The sequence below is a fragment of the Copidosoma floridanum genome, unplaced genomic scaffold (assembly GCF_036245765.1).
Source record: "Copidosoma floridanum isolate Cflo_tuat_1 unplaced genomic scaffold, Cflo_Japanese_pri ptg000007l, whole genome shotgun sequence".
Lineage (NCBI taxonomy): Eukaryota > Metazoa > Arthropoda > Insecta > Hymenoptera > Encyrtidae > Copidosoma > Copidosoma floridanum.
The window spans coordinates 12,219,620-12,245,096 of record NW_028321884.1 but is presented as its reverse complement, the minus strand read 5'-3'; the positions used below and the strand labels follow the sequence as shown (position 1 = coordinate 12,245,096).

Sequence of the window (25,477 nt, the reverse complement as noted above, 5' to 3'; positions counted from 1 at the left end):
TCTTCTCTCTCCCTCTCTAGCTCATCAGCCGCGCTTCTCGCGCTGCAACAACAATAACAAAACAAACGGAAAAAGAAGAGCACCACAGCACATGTAGCTCATATTTTTGTTTGTAATGTTTGTATGTTGAAGTTACCTCTTACATTTGGGGGGATAGAATTTTAATACGAATAAAGTGAATTATAATATATGTTTATCCACGACATGCTACGCAGCTAAAGTGAGAGAGATTTTCGTTACTTTGTCATTTGTGCAGTAATATTTTATTTATGAAAAAAAAAAAAAAAAAAAAAAAAACGATTTTCATTTCTTTTAAATCCTCACTTGCAGATGATATCAACAAGATTCGCTTCCTTTTTCTACGGGATCGTCATAGCGTCCATCACCTGGGGCTTCAGTTTATACCTTTACTCAAGGCTCTCAAGAAACGACAATGCCATCATCAATCCAACGATGTTTGAATCCCATGAGCCAGACTTGTTCAAAGAGTCTATCTTTGATCGTCCCAACAAACAGAGGCTCGAATCCAGCAATTCTATCCACAATATTTACAAGGACGTAATGGGTAACGATCTCTATGATAAAAAATCGAAATACACAAACAGTGAAAAGTTGTTGCAGCAACTCAAGCCTGTGCCGATTAAGCCAGCTGTGACGTTGGGAAACGGTGAGGTGTTTTTACTTGGCACATTTTCAAGACTTCATTTGTGAATTTCAATGTCTTTTTCCCAAGGTCTCGATGAATTGGGGATGGTGAAAAACCTCGACGAGCAGAACAAAAAGGACCAGGGCTATAAGAAATATGCGTTCAATGTACTTGTCTCCGACAATCTCGGCTTGCAAAGAGAGATTCCCGACACTAGACACAAACTGTGCCGAAATCTGACTTACGAAAATAATCTCCCGAGCGCTAGTATTGTGATATGCTTTTACAACGAGCACTACGGTACTCTGTTGAGATCCTTATATTCGATTATGAACAGAACTCCGGAAAATTTGTTGCACGAAATCATCCTGGTCAATGATTACAGTGACGATGATAGCCTGCACGAAAGAGTAAAAGAATTTGCAGGTGAACACGCTAAGATCAGGTATTACAAGACAGATGAGAGGGAGGGTCTGATCAGAGCGAGAATATTTGGCGCTAGAAGAGCCACCGGAGACGTTTTGATTTTTCTAGACAGTCACATCGAAGTCAACAAAGTTTGGATCGAGCCTCTGCTGTCTAGGATAACTCAATCAAAAACAATCGTGCCAATGCCCGTGATTGACATTATCAATGCCGATACCTTCCAGTACACTCCAAGTCCATTAGTTAGAGGTGGTTTCAACTGGGGCTTACACTTCAAGTGGGATAGCTTGCCAATCAATACACTCAATACCAATGAAGATTTCGTCAATCCTATCAAGTAAGTTAAATACGTTGTAATCATAATATCATAGTAATTGTGATTAACAGGGTGTTTTTTTTTTCTATCCGATAGATCGCCAACTATGGCTGGAGGACTTTTTGCAATGGATCGTAAATATTTCTCTGAACTGGGAGAATATGATTCCGGTATGGATATATGGGGTGGCGAGAATTTAGAAATATCTTTCAGAGTAAGTAATGATTTTATTCTATTTCCGTACATCGACGTATAGGTATGATGGTTATATGATAAGGATAAAATAAAAATATGTTTCAGATATGGATGTGCGGTGGTAGTATAGAGCTAATACCGTGTTCGCGAGTCGGCCACGTTTTCAGAAAAAGACGTCCATATGGTGCCAACCAGGACACCATGCTGAAGAACTCCCTGCGAGTGGCTCACGTCTGGATGGACGAGTACAAAAATTATTTCCTGAGAAATGCCAAGAAAATCGATTACGATGACATAAGCGAGCGCCAGAAGTTACGCCGCGATTTGCACTGCAAGGATTTCGCGTGGTACTTGAAAAACGTGTATCCGGAACTGGTCTTGCCGGATGACAATTCGGAGGATTTGAAGAACAAGTGGAAAAAAGTCGATCAGAAGGCGCCCCAGCCGTGGTACGCGCGCCAGCGAAATTACACGAACGCGTATCAAATAAGACTGACCAACAGCAAACTTTGCATTCAGAGCGTAAGGGATGTCAAAGATAAGGGCTCTGAGTTGGCCTTGGCATCTTGTACGAGAATCAAGAAACAGGTAAAGCAAGATTATAGTTTTTCTGACATGCGATTGGAATTGTTTGATTTTTTATTTATTGTTTATTTAAAAAAAAATATATATATGTACATTTGCCTTCTAGATGTGGTATGAGACGGATAAGCATGAATTGGTTCTTGGGCAGTTGCTATGCTTGGAGGGAAGTGAAAAAAGACCGAGGCTTGGAAAGTGTCATGAAATGGGTGGAACTCAGGAGTGGAAATACATTGGATCTGTGAGTCTTCGTTATTTTTATTTCATCAAGATTGACATTACTTGTTTCATACTTATGTATCCAACTTTTGTATTTCAGAGTAATATACCAATTTATAACTTGGCTACGGGTACTTGCTTGGGAGTTATGAGTTCGAAAAAAAATGCAACAGTAATAATGGATCTGTGCAACAGAGATGACAAGACTTTAATAAGCTGGGATCTTGTACGGTCAAAGTTACCACTGAAAAGTAAAAGATGACAAATGTAGATAGAAAGATTTTCAGAGAATGAACAGTTTCACGCATCTTTTTGATTGTACTTTTTTAACTTTTACACGGAAAAATGTTGTTTGTATTTGTATACTGATTTTTGATATGAGGTTTATTACGCATATAAGGGGAAAATTTGATTTCCAGATCAAAGAGGTATAAGTTAAGGAAGGAGTCAAGTGGTATCTGTTTTTGCTTACAACGCATAGTAACCTAGTGCCCAAACGAATTTTAATACTGATTCTAAACAATTTAACATTTGTTGGATTCTATATTAATAATTATACCTTGATTTACACGAATTTTAACGTAATTTAAGATAAAAAAATTTTTTAATTTATTGTCTAGAAAACTAGAAACAGTTTTGCTTGAGATGAGTTATTCTGGTTAATGCTTGAATTCTATTAATGGGTGCATTCATAAAATAGTCATGGTTACAGTACTTTTTTTGTTGTCTTCTGATCTCAAATTTTTTTTATTTTTTTTTATTTTTTGGCTTATATTTTGCAGAAAATACTTCGTCATATAGTTCTTTCACTAAATACATTTCATAACAAATCATATGCAACGATATGCGTATTAAAGCAGTTATAAATTGTAAATTAAAAAAAATACGTGCTTTCAAAGAGAGAATCACAGCTGTAGATGAGGCAAAGGAACATTGAGCACAATGCCAATTTCGTTTTGTACACTGTCATTTTTTATTACCATATAAATGTGATATTTCAAAGAAATATTATTTATTTTTTAATGTTTAACTTAACTGTGGTATTTTAGAACATAAGAACAAAAAAGCTCTCTATTTTGTTGTTTTGTAGACTTGCACATTTTACGTTACTTTTAAAAATAAATAACGAATTAAAAATTCGTATCCTCGAGTTGTTATTTGGTTGTATTTTCTTTGGAAAAAAGTCCACCATTCTTACATACCTAATTACATTCCGACAATTGAAAGTTGCTTAATATTACTAACAATCGTTTGTGGCACACTTTTTTTTTTTTTGTGGAATGTGCCAAAACGATTTTTAGTAATATTTAGTAACTTTTAATTGTCACCAGATATGTAAGCCACTAGAGAAGCAGAGACAGAGACTGTAGAGTCTGTGTCTGTAGATGCAGACTCTACATCTACATTGTAGAGAGAGGAAAACTTACACTTACTTACACATTACACATAGCACGCAGTAAGTAGGTATATATCATACCTAATAGTATCTCTGGCCTCTGCTAGTATCTGCTAGTGTATGCATGTCATATGTTCCGTTTAACAGTCTGTTTCTGTTATCATTCTTACGTGATAGTGTGATTCTGTGACATTATTCATTTGTCAAGATTTGAAGTATGTGCGTAAGTGCGGAAAAGATAAGGAGCCTGGATACCCTACTCACTTGAGTGAATCACACAGATCCTCCTACGACTTCTGGAGAGGTGGAGAGAACCATATACACTATGTACGTATTTTGTATACCCATATATGTCTATTTTGGTGTTTTGGGGTTGCCATTGTTTTGATTTCGTGAAATTGCACATTGGTCGTTTCGTGTTTCGGTTTTACTTTCCCATCATTGAAAGTAATTAATTGGTCCAAAATACAAGTCCCAACGAGTCTCCAAGCTGCTAAAAACTAGAACGTACTTATTAAAATTACATCACCCTTGAACTCATCTCTCTCTCTTAGCTTACCTACTTTCGAAATCGACAACCCACAATGTCAAAGGAAGAGCAAAAAAACTTGACAGACTCAGCTCTGGGCGACAAGATGCAGTGGAGCATGTTGCCCAACAACCTGAACCCCACAGTCGCGTCGGACGATCACCTCCAGGGTTCGGGATTGGTTGTCAGCGATGGCCTGCCCAGGTTCAAGCTTAACGAGCCTGGACCTGCCGCCCTGGCTAGCAGCATTTTCCAGCAGAACAACATGGTCAACGACGAGTCCGAGCAGTCCTTTGTCGTCCTGGGTCAGTCTTCCCTGGACTCTATCAGAGAAACTTCTTTGGCTAACTACGTGGAGATACAGAAGAAGAGCCTTTCAATCGTGAGTTTTACATTGCAGTGTCGAGTGCAGCTCGAAATCGAAAGTATATGATTCGTTTTGTGCTTTTAGGACCATTCTTCTTTGGTATCAATGATGAGTCCAAACGAGATGGAAGATAGTTTGAAGAAAGTCTTGGAAGAGAATTTGAGGCTCAAGGAAACGCTGAAACACAACAACACGACCATCAAACAGCAATTCAGCACGATTACCCAGTGGCAGAAAGAAGTTATGGCGGTTTGCGATGGTCACAAACAAAAGTTCATTGAGACCAAGGAACTCATAAACAAATTGAAAATTGAAAATGAAGAGTTGAGGGTGAGTAGAATGCTTGTGTTGTTTTTTGGACTTTTTGAAAAAAATTCTGTACTTTGTAGGATAAAATCACAAAGAGTCAGTCCCCGGTTTCATCGATACACAGTACTTTGAATAACTCAACGAAGGATGCTTTGACTACTTCTGGAAACTCACGGCTGTTGCAAAACATGAATTTTTCAGCTTTTACTGAAGAAAACAAATCTCACGGAGGTCGGTCTATGCTCGAAAGTGAACATAAACTTGAGAAAAAGTTTGATAGTCTATCAGAGGACTTGTCCACGCTGAAGAGTGATTTGGAAAAGACCACGACGCTCAATTCTGAAAACTTACCAGAGTTGCAGAGCATCAATTCTTCAACCATTGAGGAAGATGACAAATCTCGGGGTGATCAAGTAGCACTTGAAAGTGAGCTGAAACTTGTAAGAAAAATCGATACTCTGTCGGAGGAGTTGTCTGCTTTAAAGGTTGATCACTCAAAATCGCAAGAAATATTTCAAGAATTGGAAAAGCGTTATATCACGGATATACAGTTTTTCAGCCAGCTGATGCACAAAGCCAACAAGGGGTTTGATGATTTTAAGAAAAATTGCGTCGTATCGAATTCGTCCGAGCTTCAAAAGCTCGTTAATAAATGCTGTGAGAAGGATAACGAAATAAGTTACCTCAAAGAAATAATAACGTCGTTTGAGCAGCAAATAAAGAAGTTCGAAGAAAACGTGAGTTTAAATTTTTCTTCAAATATTTATTTTTTCTATTAGCCACGTGAAAAAAATATTCAATTTACTTCGTAGGCACTTGCAACAGCTGATTCAAACCTTGAAATCTCTGGAGAATCGACCAAAGACAAATTACTGTTGAAGGAAAACGTTGAATTCTACCATGAAAAAGTCAACGAGTTGAACAAGTGTTTCGCCTCGCAATGCTCTCGTCACCTCCGGATTCAAGAATTTTTAAAAGAGTCCGTTGACATCATACAAGCCCTGGAAAATGCAGAAGTTTTGCCAAATAGTGAAATACTCGCGGACAAGTTGAAAGCTTACAAAGATGAATTGTGCAATTATCGCAAGAAGTTGATAGACGAACAGTTGCAGAGCATCGACGACAAGTTGACGACCATAAAAATCCAGAAACAGTTTCAGAAAATACTGTCGGACTACAATGCGGTCGTTTACGAATTGGAGATCTTGAGGGATGAAAATTCGAAGCTGCAGACGCTGCAGGTCAAAGCAGGGGAAGAAAACTCGCGTAAATTTGCGGATATAGAAAAACACCTGGACGAGGAGAAGAAAGTTTTGGACGAAGAAAAAACTGCTCTGCTCGAGGCACAGCTAAACATGCACATCGATAAGAAATCGATATGCGAGGAAAGAGACAAGCTTCTAGCCGAGCAAACTCGCCTGTGCATCGAGAAGGAATGGCTTTCTGAGGAGAAGACCAGCCTGATCGAGGAGAAAACTTCGCTCGATCGCCAGAGTAAGCTGTATGAAGCTGAGGAGGGAACTCTGCAGAAGGAGAAGAAAATTTTGCAAAAGAAGTGCGACGATTTAAACAACGAGATCGTCAAGTTGAAACAGGAGCTAAATCTGTCTGACGTGACTATTCAGCAGTTGCGAGCTGACAATGCCAAATTGCAGGAAAACGTAAGATCGAGCTTGTTTTTTTTATTTTTTTTTTATTTTTATATTCAAGATAGTATAGAAAATATTGACATTTTTTTTTTAATGAAACGATTCGCATTTCGGTTTTAGGAAGAGTTGATATCGGTCTACAAAATACAGATCGATATGTATGAAAAGGAATTCGACGAGATACGCGTGTCCCAGAAAAATTTGCAAGAACAGCTGCAATCTCTTTCCATGGCTAACATCGAGTTGCGTACTGAGAATGATCGTTTAGGTGGATCGGTATCTTCAAACGAAGATTCAAGACAACAACAACAACAGCAACAGCAAGATCAGAGACCTGTAAGTACATAATTGAATGACAGTGAGCAACTTCATGTTTTTCGTCGCACTTTACTTTGTTATCCACCAATCTATGACTGCAATTTGGACAATCGTTATTCATCACGTTACTTCTCCACTCGTTGTTTGGATCACTACACATATACATGTGTGTTTATGTTCTAATACACATAGGTAGCGTTTGGCCATCAAGAACTAAAATCGTGTGGATTATTTTTCATTCATATTTGTTTGTGTAACACAAACGTTTTGTAAAAAAAAACTTCGTTTGCCGTTGATTTTGACTGTAACATTCCGGATATTTGTTATAACTTTCAGCTGAGAAGCTTACCGAGTAGTAGCCATATTAATTCAAACTGGATAACTTGTCCAAAATGCAAAGACACGATACCGATCAACCACGTTGCTTCTCACTTTAACGTATGCTACCATCGTAATTATCGTTTGCACAAGTAAATTATCATTTAAACTTGTTGTTGCCACTGACAAAGGTCGCCGAAGAGAACCAGCACAGATTTTGCGAGCGCTGTCAGCGATTTCTCGTCCCGGGAGAAATACATAATTCGTCCGACTGTATGAGGATCGCACTGATGGAATTCGACTAACTACTCAACAAAATAAAAATAGATGTTGATTCAATTGTTCTTTAAATTTTTTTTTCAACTTTCAGTCATCGAAAACAACATTTTTAGATGCTTTTAAACCTCGCTGGTTATTTCGTTCTTTTTTTTACATACATACGTATGTAACACATTAGAAAAAAGATAATATATTTTTAAGAATAACGTCAAAGATTACGTAGAAGAGTTGTATTTAATCAAGCAGGTACATTTTACGCCATAATAGAAATGTATTTTAAAACCAGTTCTTTGTAGACATCCAACAACTAGAACTTGTCCTGCTTTGTCTAGTGTATACTGTATGCATAATATTTAAAAGTGCTGTGTAGATTATCCTCGAATTGGCTGATCCATAAAAATAAAAAATTTAGACTGAAACAATATTAGGAAATTCGAATAAATTGCTGTAAATTAAGTAACTATAGAAAATTTTAAATATACACGTACTCGCAATTAGTTTCACTTAATGATTTCGAGAAAAATGTTTCTTTTCCTATAATAGCTGTACAATACAAAGATGTATATATGAAACCTACGTCAACAGTTGTAGCATAGTCCTTTTTATTTCATATTATTGTAGGCTTTAGTCCTAATTAAATTATTATTGGCATTGATCGTCGTAAAAACATAGGTGTCAAAAGTAATATTGGTATCGAGATTAAAATGTAGCAGAGATATTTTACTCTACTGTAAAAAGTTCGTTTGCGTGCGTTGCAAATTGCTCACAAAAGAGTAAATTAAAATATTTTACACTTAATAATTATTTGTTTCTCTGTTTCGTAAGCGATTTTGATTATTTATTTATTTTATCATTTATGTAAAACTTGTAATTATTGAATAAACGAAAAACATTGTAATTACAATATACCCTACATGTTTATTTTGACCTTATCCTTTTTATCTAAAATGAAACTCGTAAAATTAACGCAATGAAATCTATAAATGCAGTTTTTTTAAATGTACTATTGTGTGACCCCCAACTTGCTCTAATTCTTTATACTTACAATTTTATTTTATGTATTTCAGAGGGTTACACACAACTATTGATCTGTTTATGGGATCTATATATATTTTTTCTTTTTAAGTTATTACTCTAGTTTTGTCGTGGGGTATAAGAGTCAATAACAATCAGATATTTGAACAAAATAAAAATAAATTCATTTATTTATATGATTCACAAATGTTTGTCAGAAAATACTGCGTTAAAGTAAATAACAACAACAATTTAATGTATCTCAGACCATTTTCATGTATTGCTAAAAAAAATAGGTTGCAGAAAACCAACTGAAATTAGTTACGAGGTTTATTTAATTTTGTTTCATTATAATACAATATATATTGTGTTCTATACAAAAAAATGTTATTGCCAAATAAACTTACTCAGCTTGCTTATGATTGTTACTGTTAACGTTATGGTAATCCACGTGTAGAGGTGATAAAACTTGATATTCCAATCATTTACACAAGATGAATCTCTACAAAATGAAAAATTTAAAGTCCATTTTCTTTAAATCAATGAGTTTATTCTGAAACAAAAATTACCTTTGCAGAATAGCATTTCTAATCGTGACGACATTGAAATAAAGTGCATCCTGAAGACTTGACTCCTTTCGATTGCTTATCATCCTAGTTGTTGTAGTTGCTTTACAAAATAGCTAAAAATATTTCTTACTGCGACTAAAAGAAAGTCTTCTTTCAGGATTCTTTCGGAAAAATTTTCAATATTATTCAACACAGTCATATTTAGATAAAGTTAATTTACCAGAACAAAAAATCAAGCAAACCTTTCGTTACATTGTAGCGATAAATTCTTTCTTCATCTCTATAAATTGGACTAATTAGATATTTAACTCGAAAAAGACCTAATGTGATTATATTTTCCTATAACTCTAACGTGTATGCAGTTATTTAATACGTAAAGTAATAAATTATTTTTGTTTTGAGTCTCTTTGTAGGTTATGCATGAATTATCACTCACAAGAACAAATTTAAATCACAGCTGTTACGTTATAATCATACTGAAATTTTTTTTATTCTACTATTATATATTAGTAATAATAGACAAACAATTCCGCATGACTTCCTTGGTTATCAAAAATTTAAAAACAAATTTGCAAGCGTGATAGGCACCTTGTGCATTTTAGGGTTAGCGCCATTTCGCGTTGTGAATTTCAAACTACAACGTACCCTAAACCCCAAAAAACGACCTCCTATTAATTTTAGAGGTGAATTTTCAGATAAAAGACGAATTAAAACTTGCCGCAAATAGCATCAGTTGCGGCTGGTTTATAATTGTTTATATAGCACTACTATAAATAGAGTAATAATTATTTGGATCAGCGCCATCTACCGTTGCGGATTTTTGAACTAAAAAGTGGCCCTAAACTTTTGAACCAGAGCTTTAGCGCGTAGAGCCATTTAATGAATTATAAACCAGCCGCAACTTATGATGAAGCTATAAAATAAAAAAATAACGATATATGTATTTTTGGCGGCAAATTAACAATCTACTTTATGCTCGAAAATTTATCTTCAAAAGTATAAATACACAGGAGGTCGATTTTTGGTAGAAAATAGATTGTTAACTTGCCGCCAAAAACACACGTATCGTTATTTTTTCATTTTATAGCTTCATCATAAGTTGCGGCTGGTTTATAATTGACTAAATAGCTCTAATCCTGATTGCTCTGATTCAGAATTTTAGGAGCCACTTTTGGCCAAAAAATAAAGACCGCTAGATGGCGCTGATCCAAATAATTATTACTATTTATAGTAGAGCCATGTAATCAATTATAAACCAGCCGCAAGTCATCTAACCGATATTAAACAAAAAGTTGACGTTGTCTATGCTGTTTGCGGCAAATTTACAATTGGCGGTTGACAAATGGAGGTTTGGTTCTTTGTTTATTTATGACACTTTAAATTTACTTCTCTGTAATAAATGTACTTTTGTTTGGTGAGATGTAATGCTCCATTCTTAGGAGACTCTTCGTGTGACTGTGAAGCACTGTGAGAAATCAATGGTTTTACTTATGAGGTGATGTGTGAAAAATATTAAATTACATCTATAGTGGCAAAGTTGAAAATCTTGAATCGAATACTCTTGAGTTACTAGTTGCTGCAAATAGCTTTGATTTAAAATGACTGAAACTTGTGTGTGAAAACAATTTCCTCCATGGATTAAATATTTCCAATACTTCAACCTTCAGCCATTTGTTGACAGCAGATGATCACGATGCCAGCACATTGAAAATAAAGGTCATGGAGTATATTGCTTTGAATGTATAATAGCACAAGTGACGGAAACAGCAGGATATGGAAAGCTAAAAGCTACAAGACCAGATTTGATTGTTGAAATCTTCAGCTCAATGGTAGATATAACATAAAAGTTGAAAATTTAAAAACATTTTTAATTTTTTCAACAATTTTGTGATAATTTATTGCAGAAAAAAATCCATCCAGAAACTGGAGCATCGTTCAAATTAGATATTAAAAAAAAAAAAGTGTGTTGACTTTCCTTTTTTATACTATTAGCCATATACTTATGCGTGTAAATCATTGACACAGTATATTTATTGAGGTACATGAATAAACGATGTTTTTATCCCATTATTCGTCAATCTTATATATTATTGTATACTTTAATAATAATTAGTATGAACTTCCTTGTCACTTATTAGTATTTTGAATAATGGTATCAATTTTTTTTAATGCATATTTCAACCGTTTATTTTTATTCCATTCATCTCCAATTGATGCTACAAAATTTTCAAGATAAAAAACATTTTAGTGAAACAAAGTCATCACAATTCAATTAATTATTCTCTGTAGGAATTAATGATGGACAAGAAGACAAACAGTTCCAGCAAATGTTGTCGGTTGTCTCAATTACTGGATTGTTGCTCTCAAACACAAAAAGGGTCTTACTCATTTATTGGTGGTCGAAACGTTTAATGAAGTTGGATAGTCTGCTCCTTTTTTTTGATGGCATTAATTAACTTTGTAAGCTTTTTAAGTTAACTTTGTTGAAAAGTAACCTGAAACGTCGCTTAACGTACCTACAGAGGATGCAATGTTTCTCTTTAATTTTTTCGAGTAAAAGATATATTGTAAGCTTGCCGCAAATAACACAAACAACGTAAACATTTTATTTTACAACAATACAATCAGTTGCGGCTGCTTTATAATAATTTAAATGGCTCTAGTATAAATAATGATGATTATTTGGATCAGCGCCATCTAGCGGTCTTTATTTTTTGGCCAAAAGTGGCTCCTAAAATTCTGAATTAGAGCAATCAGGATTAGAGCCATTTATTTAATTATAAACCAGCCGCAACTTATGGTAAAGCTATAAAATAAAAAAATAACAATACGTGTGTTTTTGGCGGCAAGTTAACAATCTATCTTATACTCGAAAATTTATCGTTAAAAGTATAAATACACAGGAGGTCGATTTTTAGTAAAAAATAGATTGTTAACTTGCCGCCAAAAACACAGGTATTGTTATTTTTTCATTTTATAACTATGTGATTAGTTGCGGCTGGTTTATAATAGGCTAAATGGCTCTAATCCTGATTGCTCTGATTCAGAATTTTAGGAGCCACTTTTGGCCAAAAAATAAAGACCGCCAGATGGCGCTGATCCAAATAATTATTGCTATCTTTAGTGAAGTCATTTTATTAGTTTTAAACCAGCCGCAAATAATTTTGTGAATAGACGATAAATAGTTGACATTTTTTATGCTACTTGCGGCAAGTTTACAATATATCTTTTACCTGAAAATTTACCTCTCAAAGTATAAATATTCTACTTATCTTGTGTTTGTATTTATTTCTGCTGACTGCAATTGCAGTTAAACTGCATTGCATTGACTGCGCTCTACGTGACTTAATTTGCAAATGTAAGACTGCAACGTACAACAACACCTAATCATTTAGTGTTAAATTATTCATCTATTTATTTTTGCCTTCTTTTTTAAAACAGCAACCTAGTGTTTGGTCTGTGAAGGAACTTTTTAGTAAGTATGATGATGAAACGCAGCTGCAAATAAGTATATGTGAAGAAATATTTAACTTGACACGAGTCGGTAGGAGTGAAAACTTTTATATTCAACTAAAAAATACATTTACATATTTTGCTGAGAAACATAATTTCGTTGACTCATGCCGAATTTGCAAGTAATGTGTATTAAAACATATGTTTCAAAAAAACATTTGCACATTTTGTAATTTTGTCCTTTGGTTTTTATTATCTTTTCCCCTCACACAACTTATCATCTATTTCTTTACATTATTAGATTACAAATCTGAAATTTAATCAACAACTATAACTCAACAAGAAATAAGAATATTTTTTATTCAATTTTTTTGAGTAAAAGATATATTGTAAACTTGCCGCAAATAACACATTATATGTTAACATTATATTTTACAACAATACAATCAGTTGCGGCTGCTTTATAATAATTTAAATGGCTCTACTATAAATAGTAATAATTATTTGGATCAGCGCCATCTAGCGGTCTTTACTTTTTGGCTAAAAGTGGCTCCTAAAATTCTGAATCAGAGCAATCAGGATTAGAGCCATTTAGTCAATTATAAACCAGCCGCAACTTATGATGAAGCTATAAAATGAAAAAATAACGATACGTGTGTTTTTGGCGGCAAGTTAACAATCTACCTTATGCTCGAAAATTTATCTTCAAAAGTATAAATACGCAGGAGGTCAATTTTTGGTAGAAAATAGATTGTTAACTTGCCGCCAAAAACACAGGTATTGTTATTTTTTTATTTTATAACTATATAATTAGTTGCGGCTGGTTTATAATTGATAAAATGGCTCTAATCCTGACTGCTCTGATTCAGAATTTTAGGAGCCACTTTTGGCCAAAAAATAAAGACCGCTAGATGGCGCTGATCCAAATAATTATTAATACTACTTACAGTAGAGCCATAAAATTAATTATAAACCAGCCGCAACTTATTGTGTTATTATTAAATAAAAAGTTAACGTCGTTTGTTATATTTGCGGCAAGTTTTCAATATATTTTTTATGTAACAATCGACCTTCAAAAGTATAAATATTTTACTTATATTATATGCCTTATAAAATCGACCATATTTACAAAATTACAACACATTAGACTTTTTACCATTAACTCATGGAAGCACAGCCCTTTAACTTTATAGTTCCAATAAACAGTTAACTTATATGATTGGTACATTGCAAAGTTACGTTAACGTATACGTTAATTAATACGAAGGATAAAAAATTTGAAAACATTTTTGAAGTGAGTACATAATAATATATACACATATGCTGTTGATCTTATTTTCCGTGCTGCCATTTATAAACTCCGTTCGTCACTTTTACATTTTCTGGGGATTGTGTTGTTTTTTTGGTGAAGTTATATTAATTTTTTTATTGCATTTTATTTAAAGTTAAAGATTAATTATAATTACGACTTGAGACCGGAACCAATTTCTGTGATAATTGTGCCCATTTTTTTCAACTTTTTAAATGCTATTTTTTCTCGTTTTTCCAAAAATTATATATTTAAAATTTTTAACAAAAAAAAAAAAAAAAAAAAGAAAAAACAAAAAACTGGTTCTACGGACATTTAAAAAAATACTTATCACTTAGATTTCGTAAAATATTTTATTCCGAAATAATCTACATTGATTTTTTATTGTTATCCTACTAAGTATCTCGTATGATGTATGGGCAGAACATCTACTGCTTGTGCCAGTTTTGTTAAGCTCTCAAAATTTTTCATAGGGTCATCCATGTATGCTTGGACATTTGGCGCATCCGGTTTCTCATGGAAAAGGGAAATTTGGGGGCAATAAAATAAAATATGCCCAAAGGTACTAGATAGCTGTAATGCAGGTAAGATTCTCTTTCTAGTGGAGGAGGTACAAGATAACAGCTCTACAATAATAGAGAAAAGTTTTTCTTACAGTCTTATGGGTAAGTGTAAAATATACAAGGTAAAATAGTTATTGTGTTAAATGTTCTTTTTAAGCACAAAAATAATTTAGGCCATCATAGTTTAAATAGCACTGTCTTAAAAAAAAAAAAATTTCAGGATGAAAAACATTTTTTTTAAACGTTTTTATACGTACATTGAAAACCATCGGCTAAGTTTATTCACGTATTTTAAGACTTTCTTTTTGTGAAATAAAAATCATATGTTCAGTAGTGATTAAAATAATTTTTTCAAATTAATGGATATTTTCAAGCTAATAAACACATTTTAAAATTATTTTCTGTTATATTACAGTACAAGGTAAGTACATCCACGAATTTCGAAGCTTCATCAATTGCCCGTTAGCAAAAAAATTAAGTTTTCAGCATCAGTAATGGTAAAAAAAACCACACACAATAATAGTTGAACATTTCAGCGGCGATGGAGCGTCATCACGCATACCCTGCACGTATACGCAAGTACTTATACAAAAACTTGATCTTCAGCTCGTCGTTGGCATATCATCTCGTTTCTTTTTCTCGCATAAATGCCCATGTATATATACACACTCGCACTCGCCAGTGGAATGTGAAAGACCGAGAGAGCAGGGGCGGCCGTATATAAAAGCCCAGATACATCACAGATGCTGTTGGCAGTGTGCTCACGAGTCCGGGAGAGCCCAGAAGTCGTGAGATTTTAATCCAGTCGTTTTCATTGTTTGTTTACTCTTGCCGATCTTCTTGGATCACGGATAATTAAAAAAGTGAGTCTTACCCTTTATTTTTTTTCCATTACTATTTTTCATTCGTATTTGTTGGTTGTGCCATTTTTTTATTTTTTTATTTTTTTGATGCAAGGGAATTTTTTCTGGTGCTATGCGCGCAGTGGGAGTCTTTGTTCAGGCTTTTTTTTTTCTTTTCCAATACGCTCTGGGATAGTAAAATTACCCACGCATCGTTTGGCTGTGGAGAAAATCGAAAAAGAATTTTTTTTCTTCTTGACGAACGATTTATTTAAGTACTAATGAGTTTATCCATTGTTTTATTTATTTGAAATTGTGACTATTTTACGAGAAATAGCAGGAACAAATTTTTGTAACTCTGTGCAAGTTAAACCGTAGGAAAAATTTCGTTTAAAGTTTAAAAAAGCGCTTGAAAAAAGCTAGAAAGCAAAAAATCTCTATTCCATGTCTAAAAAACACGAGAACTCGCTCACATTGCGTCAACGCTTCGCGATATCTTCTCTCATCGCGTGGGGGGGAATTAAAAAAAAAAAAAAAAAAAAAACTGCAAACGTCCAGTTGAGCAAAGAAAAACATAAGTCTTCTATGGTAATTATAGAACGTATTATAAACATTAATGTCACAGCGCATAATACGCTCGGGTATAAGCTAAGATCGGCGCAATCGCGCTTTTCGCGCAAAAATGCTAGTAAGCAAGGGTCAGTATGATAAAACTATGGTCGATAATGAATATACACTTACGCGCGTACTGATATAAAAAAAAAAGAAAAAAAAAAAAAAAAAAAAATTACCGAGATTCACGATGCGAGCGATTGCAGCTATTGCGCGCACACATACGTTGCTCTCAAAAGATAATTGTGTCCTCATTCATCAGAGTTATACGTTTTTGTTACGCTATCATCTCCTGTACGATTTTATGGCTCGTACCGATCAGCTGATGAATTTGGAAGCTAAGAGTTTCTCGAATATAAAAAGACGCGATTGAGAGTTTGTACGAAAAATGTGATTTTACACAAACAAAAAGGTAAATTATGCACGACTTACGTAATGCGCTTTTCGCCCGAAACAATTACTTAAATCGTGTTTAATTAACAATTTTTTTTTAATCAACTAAAATGGGACAATAAATTTGGAACGATAAAAACGATGCCATCAAGATTACTTCTTCATGACCCTTGGACCTAGCTGGGCTAGGGGATGGATAATTTTTTGAATACTCTTTGTTTAAATATTTTTATAAAAATTCCATGTATTATTTGTCTTGAATATTATTTTTCTTTGTTTTTTATTAAAAATGTTTCGTCAAAATTATTTTTGTTGCTTTTTCAAAAAAAAAAGTTCACACCCAAAAGTTGAACAGTAAATTATGAAAACAGCTCGTGGTAGAGGGAAAATGAAAAAAAAAAAAAAAAAACCAGAATCGAGCTGGGGTCTTCGCTCGGTATTATACTCTTTCAAGGAGAGACGTAGCTCCGATGAATCATTTCGCACAATGTATACACACAAACACACGCGAGCAGGGTCGCAAATTGCGGCTTGTTCAACTTGAACCCCCTTCCCTTTTCCTCATTAAACATATACATGGAACCCGATCGGCAACAAGTACATGACACGATGTACGTGATGGCTGGATTAATCGGGAACGAAAAAGTGCGTTTCCATCCTACTCAAGTTTATGACGCTATGAAATGAAATAGACCAAATCGGTTGACCTTATATATTTTTTTTCTCTTTTCATTGTATAAAATGTTTCTTTTTTTTCCCTTAATCGTAAGTTTGTTGACCTCGTTAGCCACGCCATACAAAGATCCATAATCATGAGAAAAGTTTGCGAAAGATTCTGTTGCGCGATTATGTAGTGTATAGTAAGTGCGTGGAGTAAAATTATGCCCGAGCCCTCTTTGTCGTCCTATTTAAGAATAGTACAAAATCCGACGAGGCGTTTGGATTTTGCATGAGTAAAATTTTTTTTTTTCTTTACATGTCAGATGAGGCTTGCACGTAAGTGTGTGTACGTACAAGGTGTTACTTTTCCATTGCCATTTTGTAAAAAATAGTTTTTCGTGGAAATGTTCATGCGCACACACACGTAATCGGATTTCGAGACAAATGCTCTTTTGTACTTATCTCGTGACTCGCGAAGCTCACAAGCCTCAATTGCAACTGTTTCCTTTTTGCAAGGCAAAAGGGAGATAATACCTATTATACGTGCATGTGTACGCGTACGGAAGTTATGACGGCTTTTATAATTATATGTGACTCATCGCGTCGTCACTTTTAATTTCCGTCCTGCGCTGCGTAAATACACTACGAACTTTTTGTTTTTCAATGATTTTTCAAGTGCAGCGATTCGGGATTTTATGATTAAAACAGTCCTACTTAAAGATGTTGGCAGTGACTGACTTAAAAATAAAAAAAAATTAAAAAATAAAATAAAATAACGATGCGTTAATATATGCAGACAAGTTCGTTCTGTTGAAAAATACAAACTTTATTTGATCGAAACCTAAAAAAAACTTGCATAAACATTAGTTTTAAAGGAACAGAGAAAAAGAAAAAGAAAAGTAGTACGTGTTGATACTTTGTGCTCTTGAAAAAAATTTCCATCCATCAACATTTGCACTTGGTTTTTTACATCCATGGCTCGATAATTGATGGGCTGCAATTTGCCGAGGTTAAGTGAAAAAAAAATCCTACTAAGCTTAAAAAATAAGTTGGAATTAATTTACGCGAATTCAAAATATCGTTTTTGAGAGATTTCAAAAAATATTATACATAAAATTATAGATATCCACTATTCGACAACGTGATGATGAATACGCCAAATACTAATAGAGTTTCTTACAAACAATACAAACATTAATTAAAAGTGCAAAAATCAAAAGTTTTTACACTACGACTTATTTTATATTTTTATGCGAAATCGCCAATCACTTTAATTTTATTGTTTTGTACTTATTACATTACTTTTTATAAAAGTGATAAAATCAAACTTTTCAATGTAAAAAAAGTTCAACGTTTCTCATCAAGATCAAAATTATTTGAAAATCTTAGTACTAATTAAAAAATGTGTTTACAGTGATGTGTGAAGAATACTGAAATAACTTTTTCCATGAGACTCAATGCAAATGAAATTTAAAAAAAAGGAACTTATCAATGTTATGTCGATAAACTCGTATTATTTTATATGGCCAGTAACCCCATTGTATTGAAGATAATTGATGATGTTAATTAATCACAGGAAACATGCAAACAAAAGGAAAGTAATCAAACATTTTCCATGTTGTTTTTCGACGTGATATAGATTACATTGTTAAAAACAAGGACAGTATAGAGATAAAAAATTAAAGTATAAATCAAAACATAATAAATGTAACAAGTGTAACACATGATTATTTTGATAAACGAAAATAAACAAATGTAATAAATAAATGTACAAAAAAATATATGTGAAGAAGAAAGAAAATGAAGTAAAATAATCTCACGAAGGTTGTAGTAATTGATTTACGGCAATGTCAACATGCTCTGTATCAAATAACTATTTTTAATAAGCACATCATGTACGTTTTGTGGTTTTTAGCCTTTATAATAAGAGACACATCAGTTCTTGATTCGTTTTGAATATTAAAATATTTATCACGAGAAAGAATATTAATCGTTAATTTTTTACAATTCATCGCATCCAATTGTTGATAAATAGGTCCAGAGTACCGTCTAAGGAAAAAAAAAATTCTATCTAAATCTTATTTGATTGAAAAAAGAACCGATAAACTAATTTAGAAAATAGTATCAATATTTATAATTTATAAAATGTAATGATCAGATGAAGTTGTGGATGCTGAGCCTCGTCGTACTGGCGGGATGCGTTGCCCTCGCCGCTGCTCATTCTTACCATCTCGGCGCTTGTCCTGTTGTCGAGCCAATATCTGGTTTCCAGATGAACAGGGTAATTAGTTTACTTTTTACGAATATGATGTTAATATTTGATTTGACTTAACATTTTTATTTTCATCGATTGTTTTTTTTTTTTTTTTTTTTTTTTTTTTGGTAAAATTTGTTTAATTAAATTTTTTATCTCCACTTTTATAAAACAATTTTTGTGCACGTGTATTTTTTTACATATCAAGTCATCAATCAATCAAGCACGACATTATGTATTTTTTATAATGGTTTAATTGCAATTATGTGCGAGTTTAATATTCTCAAAGCAAGAGGTGTGTGGTATAATTTTATCAAACAATTGAAAGAGTCAAAATAATAATTAAAAATAACCTGTCAATTTTTTTTTTTTTTAGTTTCTTGGAATCTGGTATGTAATCCAGAAAACATCGACGTCGAGCAAGTGCATAACATACAATTACACGAGGGGCGACGAGCCCGGCGAGTACACTATTACACAAGACTCGGACATAACACTTTTGGGTAAGATTTAACAAAAAAATTTTCTGGTAAATAGTCATGTTTTGAAAATTTCATTCGACAGCTTTTAATTTCTTCAGATATTGATTACAAACTGTTTTCTCAACAAGAACGACCAACCATTTGTTATGAGTTTTTGCAGTGATACTTTTGTCTTGACTGGATTAATCTAGAAACATAAGTAAATGTTTAATTTGTTCCTTACATAATTTTTATAAAGAACAATTTAAAATTCGAAAAAACAAAAAAATATAAATTGTTTCTTTAAAAAGTTCTTAAAGATTTTGAAAAATTTTTATTTCACGTGCGAAATACACATTCAATTTTATTTGTTTACTCCAAAATAATTATTCTAACAATAGTGTTTTTTAATTAGAATTTACCTTTTTTGCATCATAAAGAAGATAACAGCTAAATAAAATTTTTACCAATTAATAATTAAAAGTTGCAAAGTTAACTCCACAGTTGTAGTTAATAAGTAAAGTTTCTTTAAATTTTTCTGATAACGTAAAAATCTATTGATTACTTTTTAACGCTATTATAATGCAAGAATTAAAATACTGTTGACACTGTTATTAAGATTACTTTACCTAAATTTTGATTTTTTAAATTTAGAAAGAAAATAAAAACTGTGCTCCTGGAAAATCCTAACAAGAGGAGCGAGAAGCAAAACCCTGCAAATTTAATTAAATTAAACAAACAAAATGAAGTATAAATTGTTAATAAGTTAAAATTCAAAATGAAATAATAATCGTTAACTTAGAAACACATATAGCCATTTTAATTAATTATTTGTTACACTGCTATTAACATCCCCTTGATTATCTCTGAAAATATTCCATTACCGATCGAGTAAGTCCAAAGATGACGTATTGGGTAAGATTGTGACTGTTTGTCGACTTTTCAAGGAGACACTACGGTCAGGGCATATCTTTAGCCCTATTATGCACCCAATGTATGAGCATCAGGTCCAGTTCTCTTTCAATCGAGGCGTTTACGACTCGAGTCAAGTGGAACGAATTACACGACTGTATCATCGTCGTTCCCATACGTCACTTGTACTAACAGATCACCGCTATTTTATTGTAGTAGCTGATTTACTTATTTTTGTTGTGCTTTTATTATTATTGATATTAATTTTTTTTATTTCAGGTCTCACGCCACTGAAGCACGAGTACCATTACACGGGAGCTTTGCGCGTCGAGGATCCCAGCGTGTCCGCCCGCATGACTGTGCGCTTCCCTCTTAGTGAGTATAATACATCTGCTTGAATTTCAGTTCATTACAGAGAAAAATTTTCAATTTAAAGAAATAATAATTCGTCTTGTTTGAGTTGAAAAAAATATATATGTGCCGTTTTGATCAGATACACTTGATCAGTACTTACGTATATAGCGTCTGACGTGCGCCCATGTAAGACGTGAATTGATTCGTCGAAACGATTGTACGATTTACCGAGAGTCACTTTTCAAATGTCCTTTGAAATGTAAGTGGCCTTCATTAGTACATTATACGTGTGGTATGTATGGCACGGTGTGAATAAAGGACACGTGTAATACGAAAATCACTTGGGTTATTGTCGTTGGTATATTGTACGGTTCAAAATCTTCTCGAAGAAATACTTGAAAACTGTACAGTTATGCGTTATTAATACTTGATTGTGATTTTTTTAAAATTAAAATTAAGATGGATGGTAAAAGTAAATTCCTTTCCCTTACTAAAATCATTTGTAGTAATTAAAAAAAAAATTTTTTTTTTTACAAGATTAATGCATAATGTTATTTTGATTAATTTTTATGTTAAATTGTGTTCGTGTGTTTATTTGAATTAACGGATTATTTTTAATACCAAAGAGAAACTTATGTATAGTGGGCAAACGAATATTTGATGTTTCATCTATTTAATCTAATTATTTCAGACCAAGATTCATTTATTCCAAGTAAAAAAAATTTAATTAATGATTAAAAATCATCAACAATAAAATGAGACCTTACGACTCTTAGATTTTTAATTGTTAAGAGTTTTTTTTAAATTTCAACAAATAATTTACAAAATATCGTCTATTAAAAATCGTGACAAACTAGCAAAGTTTAATTTATCGTATTGTTTGTTAGGAAAATTAATAACATCTTTAATTTGGGCACAAAAATTTCATGGGTTTTCTAAACACTTTCAAAAAAATTTTTTTTTTCTTAAAGAAGTGTATTTTTAATTGAAAAAATTTGTTATTCATTACTATTTACAACATAATATTGAGCAAAATTTTTTTTCACACTGACAAGTGCATTATTTTATGTACAAAAGTTTATTGTAAAATATTGAAAATACTTTGACTAATTTTTTTTCAAATTTGTTTTTCTTTAAAACTTATACACAATGTTTTTAACTGCAAAAAGTTTTGTTAAGCACTTACAAAAAAGTGATGAAAAAAAAAAATATTTTTACACACAGAATGCATCACATACCGTTAGCTAAATATATATGTTCATTAACCAAGTTGAAAAAAAAAAAAAAAAAAAAGTTATACAGTAGTCTGTCTACTGACTTTCTCACGGCCACTTTCAACTTCCAGGTGTAGCCGGCAGCGCGTCACACGTGATCTTCGCCACGGACTATGAAAACTACGCAGGCATCTTCACCTGCCAGAAACTCGCGTTCGCCCACCGGCGCTCGGCCACGATCCTCTCTCGCACTCGCGACCTCGACAAGGCCTACATAGAGAAGGCCCGCGGGCGGCTCGCCAGCTTTGGGGTGGACCCTTACGACCTGAGCATCATACCCCAGACAAACTGCCCTCGTGGAAACAACAGCCTCGACATCAACATCGATCCCCACACCTTCACCGCCGAGAACATAGGTGACGCTGTGCGCAAGGCTGGCGAGAAAATCGGTGACGGCGTCGAGTGGCTCGGCAACCAGGGCAGCAAGGCTTACCACTCGATCAAGGGTGACGACGACTCAAGCAAGAGCGACGAGGACAGGCGCAACGTCAGACCCAACGCCCCGACCAATCTGCCGGCTCTACCCAAATCGCCGGCCGGCAAGATTGAGAACAACGAGGTCGAGTGGATACCTTAAGCTCGACCACTTATATTATGTGCATCAATGTGTGTTGCTCTCTATATCTCACTACCTCCTTTTTTATGTAAATACATTTTAAGAACAAAATTGTTTTACTTCTTTTTTTTTCTTTTTTTTTTTTTTCTTCTGTGTAAAGTATACTATAGATGTTATTTTTTATTCTTTTGCGTTACTGTAAGACGATTTAATCTATTGGTTGTGCATATTGGCTTTTTGAAATCATTTTTTATTTTTTTTATTTTTTTGTAGCTTAAAAATGAAATTTACCGTCATTTGTTGTAGGCAAAAACGTTACTCGTGCAATTTTGTGCAACGAATAAATGAACAAAAATCGAACAAATTGTAGATCGTATGAGAAGGAAGTACGGTAACTTTTAGGGTGACGAATGTTTTTTTTTTTTTTTTTTTTTTTTCTAAATCGTGACGATATTTCTATCCCGAATGTTTTCCGTTTCGTTTCCAGGTGTACCAGTCGTAGGATGTTATATATTTTATTATTTGAAAAGTTCAAATACTCATGTAGATTGTAGGTGTGGCGTGACAGTCTTGAGATTGCGACGAGTGTCTTTCTACGTGAGAAAAACTGAAGTGCATTTTTAATCACATTCTGTAACTCAATTTTATGATTGTGTAATAAATTAGTAGATAATGTACTGCTTACAATTGTGTACCAAAAACAAAGAACAAAAATAAATTGCTAAGTGGCAATATGTGGCGTGCACTTTTATTTATTATAATTCATCCTTACTTTCTAACGTATCGAGTATAATTCTCACATGTATGTTAACATATCCTAATAGAATATAACGTAAAAAAAAATTATTTCACGCTAACAATCATTGTAGAGAAATATTTTTAACAAGTCTAAATAGCGTCATAAAAATTATAAAATTTTTACATTTCATTCAATTACTAAGATTTTTTTTATCCATGTTAATTCAAAAAATTTATTTATTTAACAAGATCCCAAAAAATAATAAACTACGCTTTGAAGAATGAAATGTTAGTAATTTAAAAAATAATTTCATTTGATAATATAGAATTTCAGTGATAAATTTTTATTTGGTTTAAAGTATATGTAGAGTTTTGTTTAGAGTGTAAGGTCTCTAACTTCGTGTACAACCAATATTATATATAATATTAACATATAACTTTCAACAAAACTTTTAACTTTGAAACGATCCATTAAGATTTTTAATTTAACTTTTATTGTACAGAACAAATTATTGAAAAAAACTTTGTACTTAACGTCATTTGGTATAACACTTTGATCGTTTGCATTTTTTTCGACATGAATAAATTACATACTAACAGTGGATATTAGTCAGCTTAGATAAAAGCTATCAAATAATACAACAAATACTGTAAATGAATTTCTTAGGCTTCATAGTTTAGTAACATTTTAAACGGTTTTTGGTGTTTTGAAACAACATAACAGTTTCTAGAAATTTATAATTTAAGTGGCTAGAAACTGGAGTTGTGATTTTAAAAATTACCAAAATCAGAGCGTTCTTTTTTTAACCACTTTTTTGAATTTTATTACAATATTTTTTGCACACGTAGAAAAACTTTTATACACAGAACTTTTAGACAGAAAATGCACAAGGTGAAGCAATTCGTCTATATTTTCAATGCAATATATAAGAGTAAAGTAAAATAAAAAAAAAAGTTTAGGCCTACGCTCTAGTACATTGAAAGGAAAAATGTACAAAATACAGGCTCACAAAGCAACATGAAAAATGTATTAAAAATTACATTTGCCTTCTAAGTTCCCAAAATAACACGATTAGTATATTATAATAATTTCAAGTATTGTTTGTGTTTAGGCATGACTTTTTCTTACTGTCCAAAGTTCTCATAACCCACCTTCAAATGTTGGCTGACTAATTTGCTCAATGTATCATATAAGTATATGTACTTATTAGAAAATGTTTACATCCCTTGCACTGCCGACGCTTAAATTTTCAATACTACAAAGGTGATAGATAACGACTCCTTTATCTTCGTGTATTATTGACTTTTTCACTTTCTACATTACTGTGACTTATTGTTGATATGTAAATCTTGAGATAATAGGTTTTCTTCGAAGAAAACAATAACAACTTCAACAAGATTTATTCACGTCATCTGTGTAGCCTTGGATCAATAAATTAGCTCCTCTTATCACCAAAGACACTTAAGAAAATCAATGTGTAACAGATTTTGGTTATTAAAAAACTTTTTTTTTTAAATAAAATAAAATAAAATTGGATATATATTTGTTTCAAGCCATTGTAGTCTGGTAACTTCATTAGTTTTTAAATCTCGTAACCCTTAAGTTCCATAACCCAAGGAACAAGTTTCGTTTATTTTGACGACAGCTATGTAAATATTTTTGCATAATTATCTCTTTAAATAATATAACTGAAAATAGTTGTATAATTGTCCTTAAAATTGATAAAAGTTTTAAAGTATTGTACACGCTTTTAGACATTCGTATTACATTTATGCGTATTACAATTATGCAATTTATAGGTACTGCATTCAAATTTAAAATATTATTTACCAGTGATAAATGTAAATCTTTTTGCTTTATTTAATGTAATGTCGTGAGCAAAATATGTTGCATTAATAATAATTATGAAAGGAAATTAGCAACTCATCAAACTTACACGCAATTATTTAGCAAAAATGAAATA

General features: G+C 32.8%; 3 protein-coding genes and 1 long non-coding RNA gene across 4 annotated transcripts; 3 read left to right on the top strand and 1 right to left on the bottom strand.

Annotated features, from left to right (window-relative positions):
* The first annotated feature begins 32 nt into the window (after positions 1–32).
* On the top strand, positions 33–3,475 carry Pgant35A (polypeptide N-acetylgalactosaminyltransferase 35A). Its single transcript, XM_014348860.2, has 7 exons — positions 33–220; positions 331–667; positions 734–1,409; positions 1,485–1,602; positions 1,689–2,171; positions 2,275–2,406; positions 2,485–3,475. Exons 2-7 carry the CDS (start codon positions 331–333, stop codon positions 2,644–2,646), a joined length of 1,908 nt encoding a protein of 635 aa, XP_014204346.2. The 5' UTR covers positions 33–220; the 3' UTR covers positions 2,647–3,475.
* Positions 3,476–3,901: 426 nt separating this feature from the next.
* Positions 3,902–8,455, top strand: LOC106636454 (uncharacterized). The gene is made up of 7 exons (XM_014348848.2): positions 3,902–4,107; positions 4,335–4,691; positions 4,761–5,006; positions 5,066–5,722; positions 5,798–6,646; positions 6,755–6,970; positions 7,462–8,455. Exons 2-7 carry the CDS (start codon positions 4,365–4,367, stop codon positions 7,573–7,575), a joined length of 2,409 nt encoding a protein of 802 aa, XP_014204334.2. The 5' UTR covers positions 3,902–4,107; positions 4,335–4,364; the 3' UTR covers positions 7,576–8,455.
* Positions 8,456–8,936: 481 nt separating this feature from the next.
* On the bottom strand, positions 8,937–9,430 carry LOC149375391 (uncharacterized). The gene is made up of 3 exons (XR_016292848.1): positions 9,375–9,430; positions 9,133–9,293; positions 8,937–9,065 (listed from the first exon to the last, which is right to left on the bottom strand). It is a non-coding gene; the product is annotated as an uncharacterized LOC149375391 (long non-coding RNA).
* Positions 9,431–15,193: 5,763 nt separating this feature from the next.
* On the top strand, positions 15,194–23,507 carry LOC106636458 (apolipoprotein D). The gene is made up of 5 exons (XM_023392293.2): positions 15,194–15,320; positions 19,123–19,245; positions 19,595–19,721; positions 20,871–20,966; positions 22,291–23,507. Exons 2-5 carry the CDS (start codon positions 19,123–19,125, stop codon positions 22,794–22,796), a joined length of 852 nt encoding a protein of 283 aa, XP_023248061.2. The 5' UTR covers positions 15,194–15,320; the 3' UTR covers positions 22,797–23,507.
* The last annotated feature ends 1,970 nt before the right edge of the window (positions 23,508–25,477 follow it).

Excerpts from the sequence above, each read along its gene's own strand:
- LOC106636458 (XM_023392293.2), top strand. The coding sequence starts at position 19,123 with ATGAAGTTGTGGATGCTGAGCCTCGTCGTACTGGCGGGATGCGTTGCC. Across the intron at positions 19,246-19,594 it reads CTGGTTTCCAGATGAACAGG|TTTCTTGGAATCTGGTATGT; the intron begins GTAATTAGTTTA and ends TTTTTTTTTTAG. Across the intron at positions 19,722-20,870 it reads CTCGGACATAACACTTTTGG|GTCTCACGCCACTGAAGCAC; the intron begins GTAAGATTTAAC and ends TTTTTATTTCAG.
- LOC106636454 (XM_014348848.2), top strand. The coding sequence starts at position 4,365 with ATGTCAAAGGAAGAGCAAAAAAACTTGACAGACTCAGCTCTGGGCGAC. Across the intron at positions 4,692-4,760 it reads AGAAGAAGAGCCTTTCAATC|GACCATTCTTCTTTGGTATC; the intron begins GTGAGTTTTACA and ends TTGTGCTTTTAG. Across the intron at positions 5,723-5,797 it reads TAAAGAAGTTCGAAGAAAAC|GCACTTGCAACAGCTGATTC; the intron begins GTGAGTTTAAAT and ends TTTACTTCGTAG.
- Pgant35A (XM_014348860.2), top strand. The coding sequence starts at position 331 with ATGATATCAACAAGATTCGCTTCCTTTTTCTACGGGATCGTCATAGCG. Across the intron at positions 668-733 it reads AGCTGTGACGTTGGGAAACG|GTCTCGATGAATTGGGGATG; the intron begins GTGAGGTGTTTT and ends CTTTTTCCCAAG. Across the intron at positions 2,172-2,274 it reads GTACGAGAATCAAGAAACAG|ATGTGGTATGAGACGGATAA; the intron begins GTAAAGCAAGAT and ends TTTGCCTTCTAG.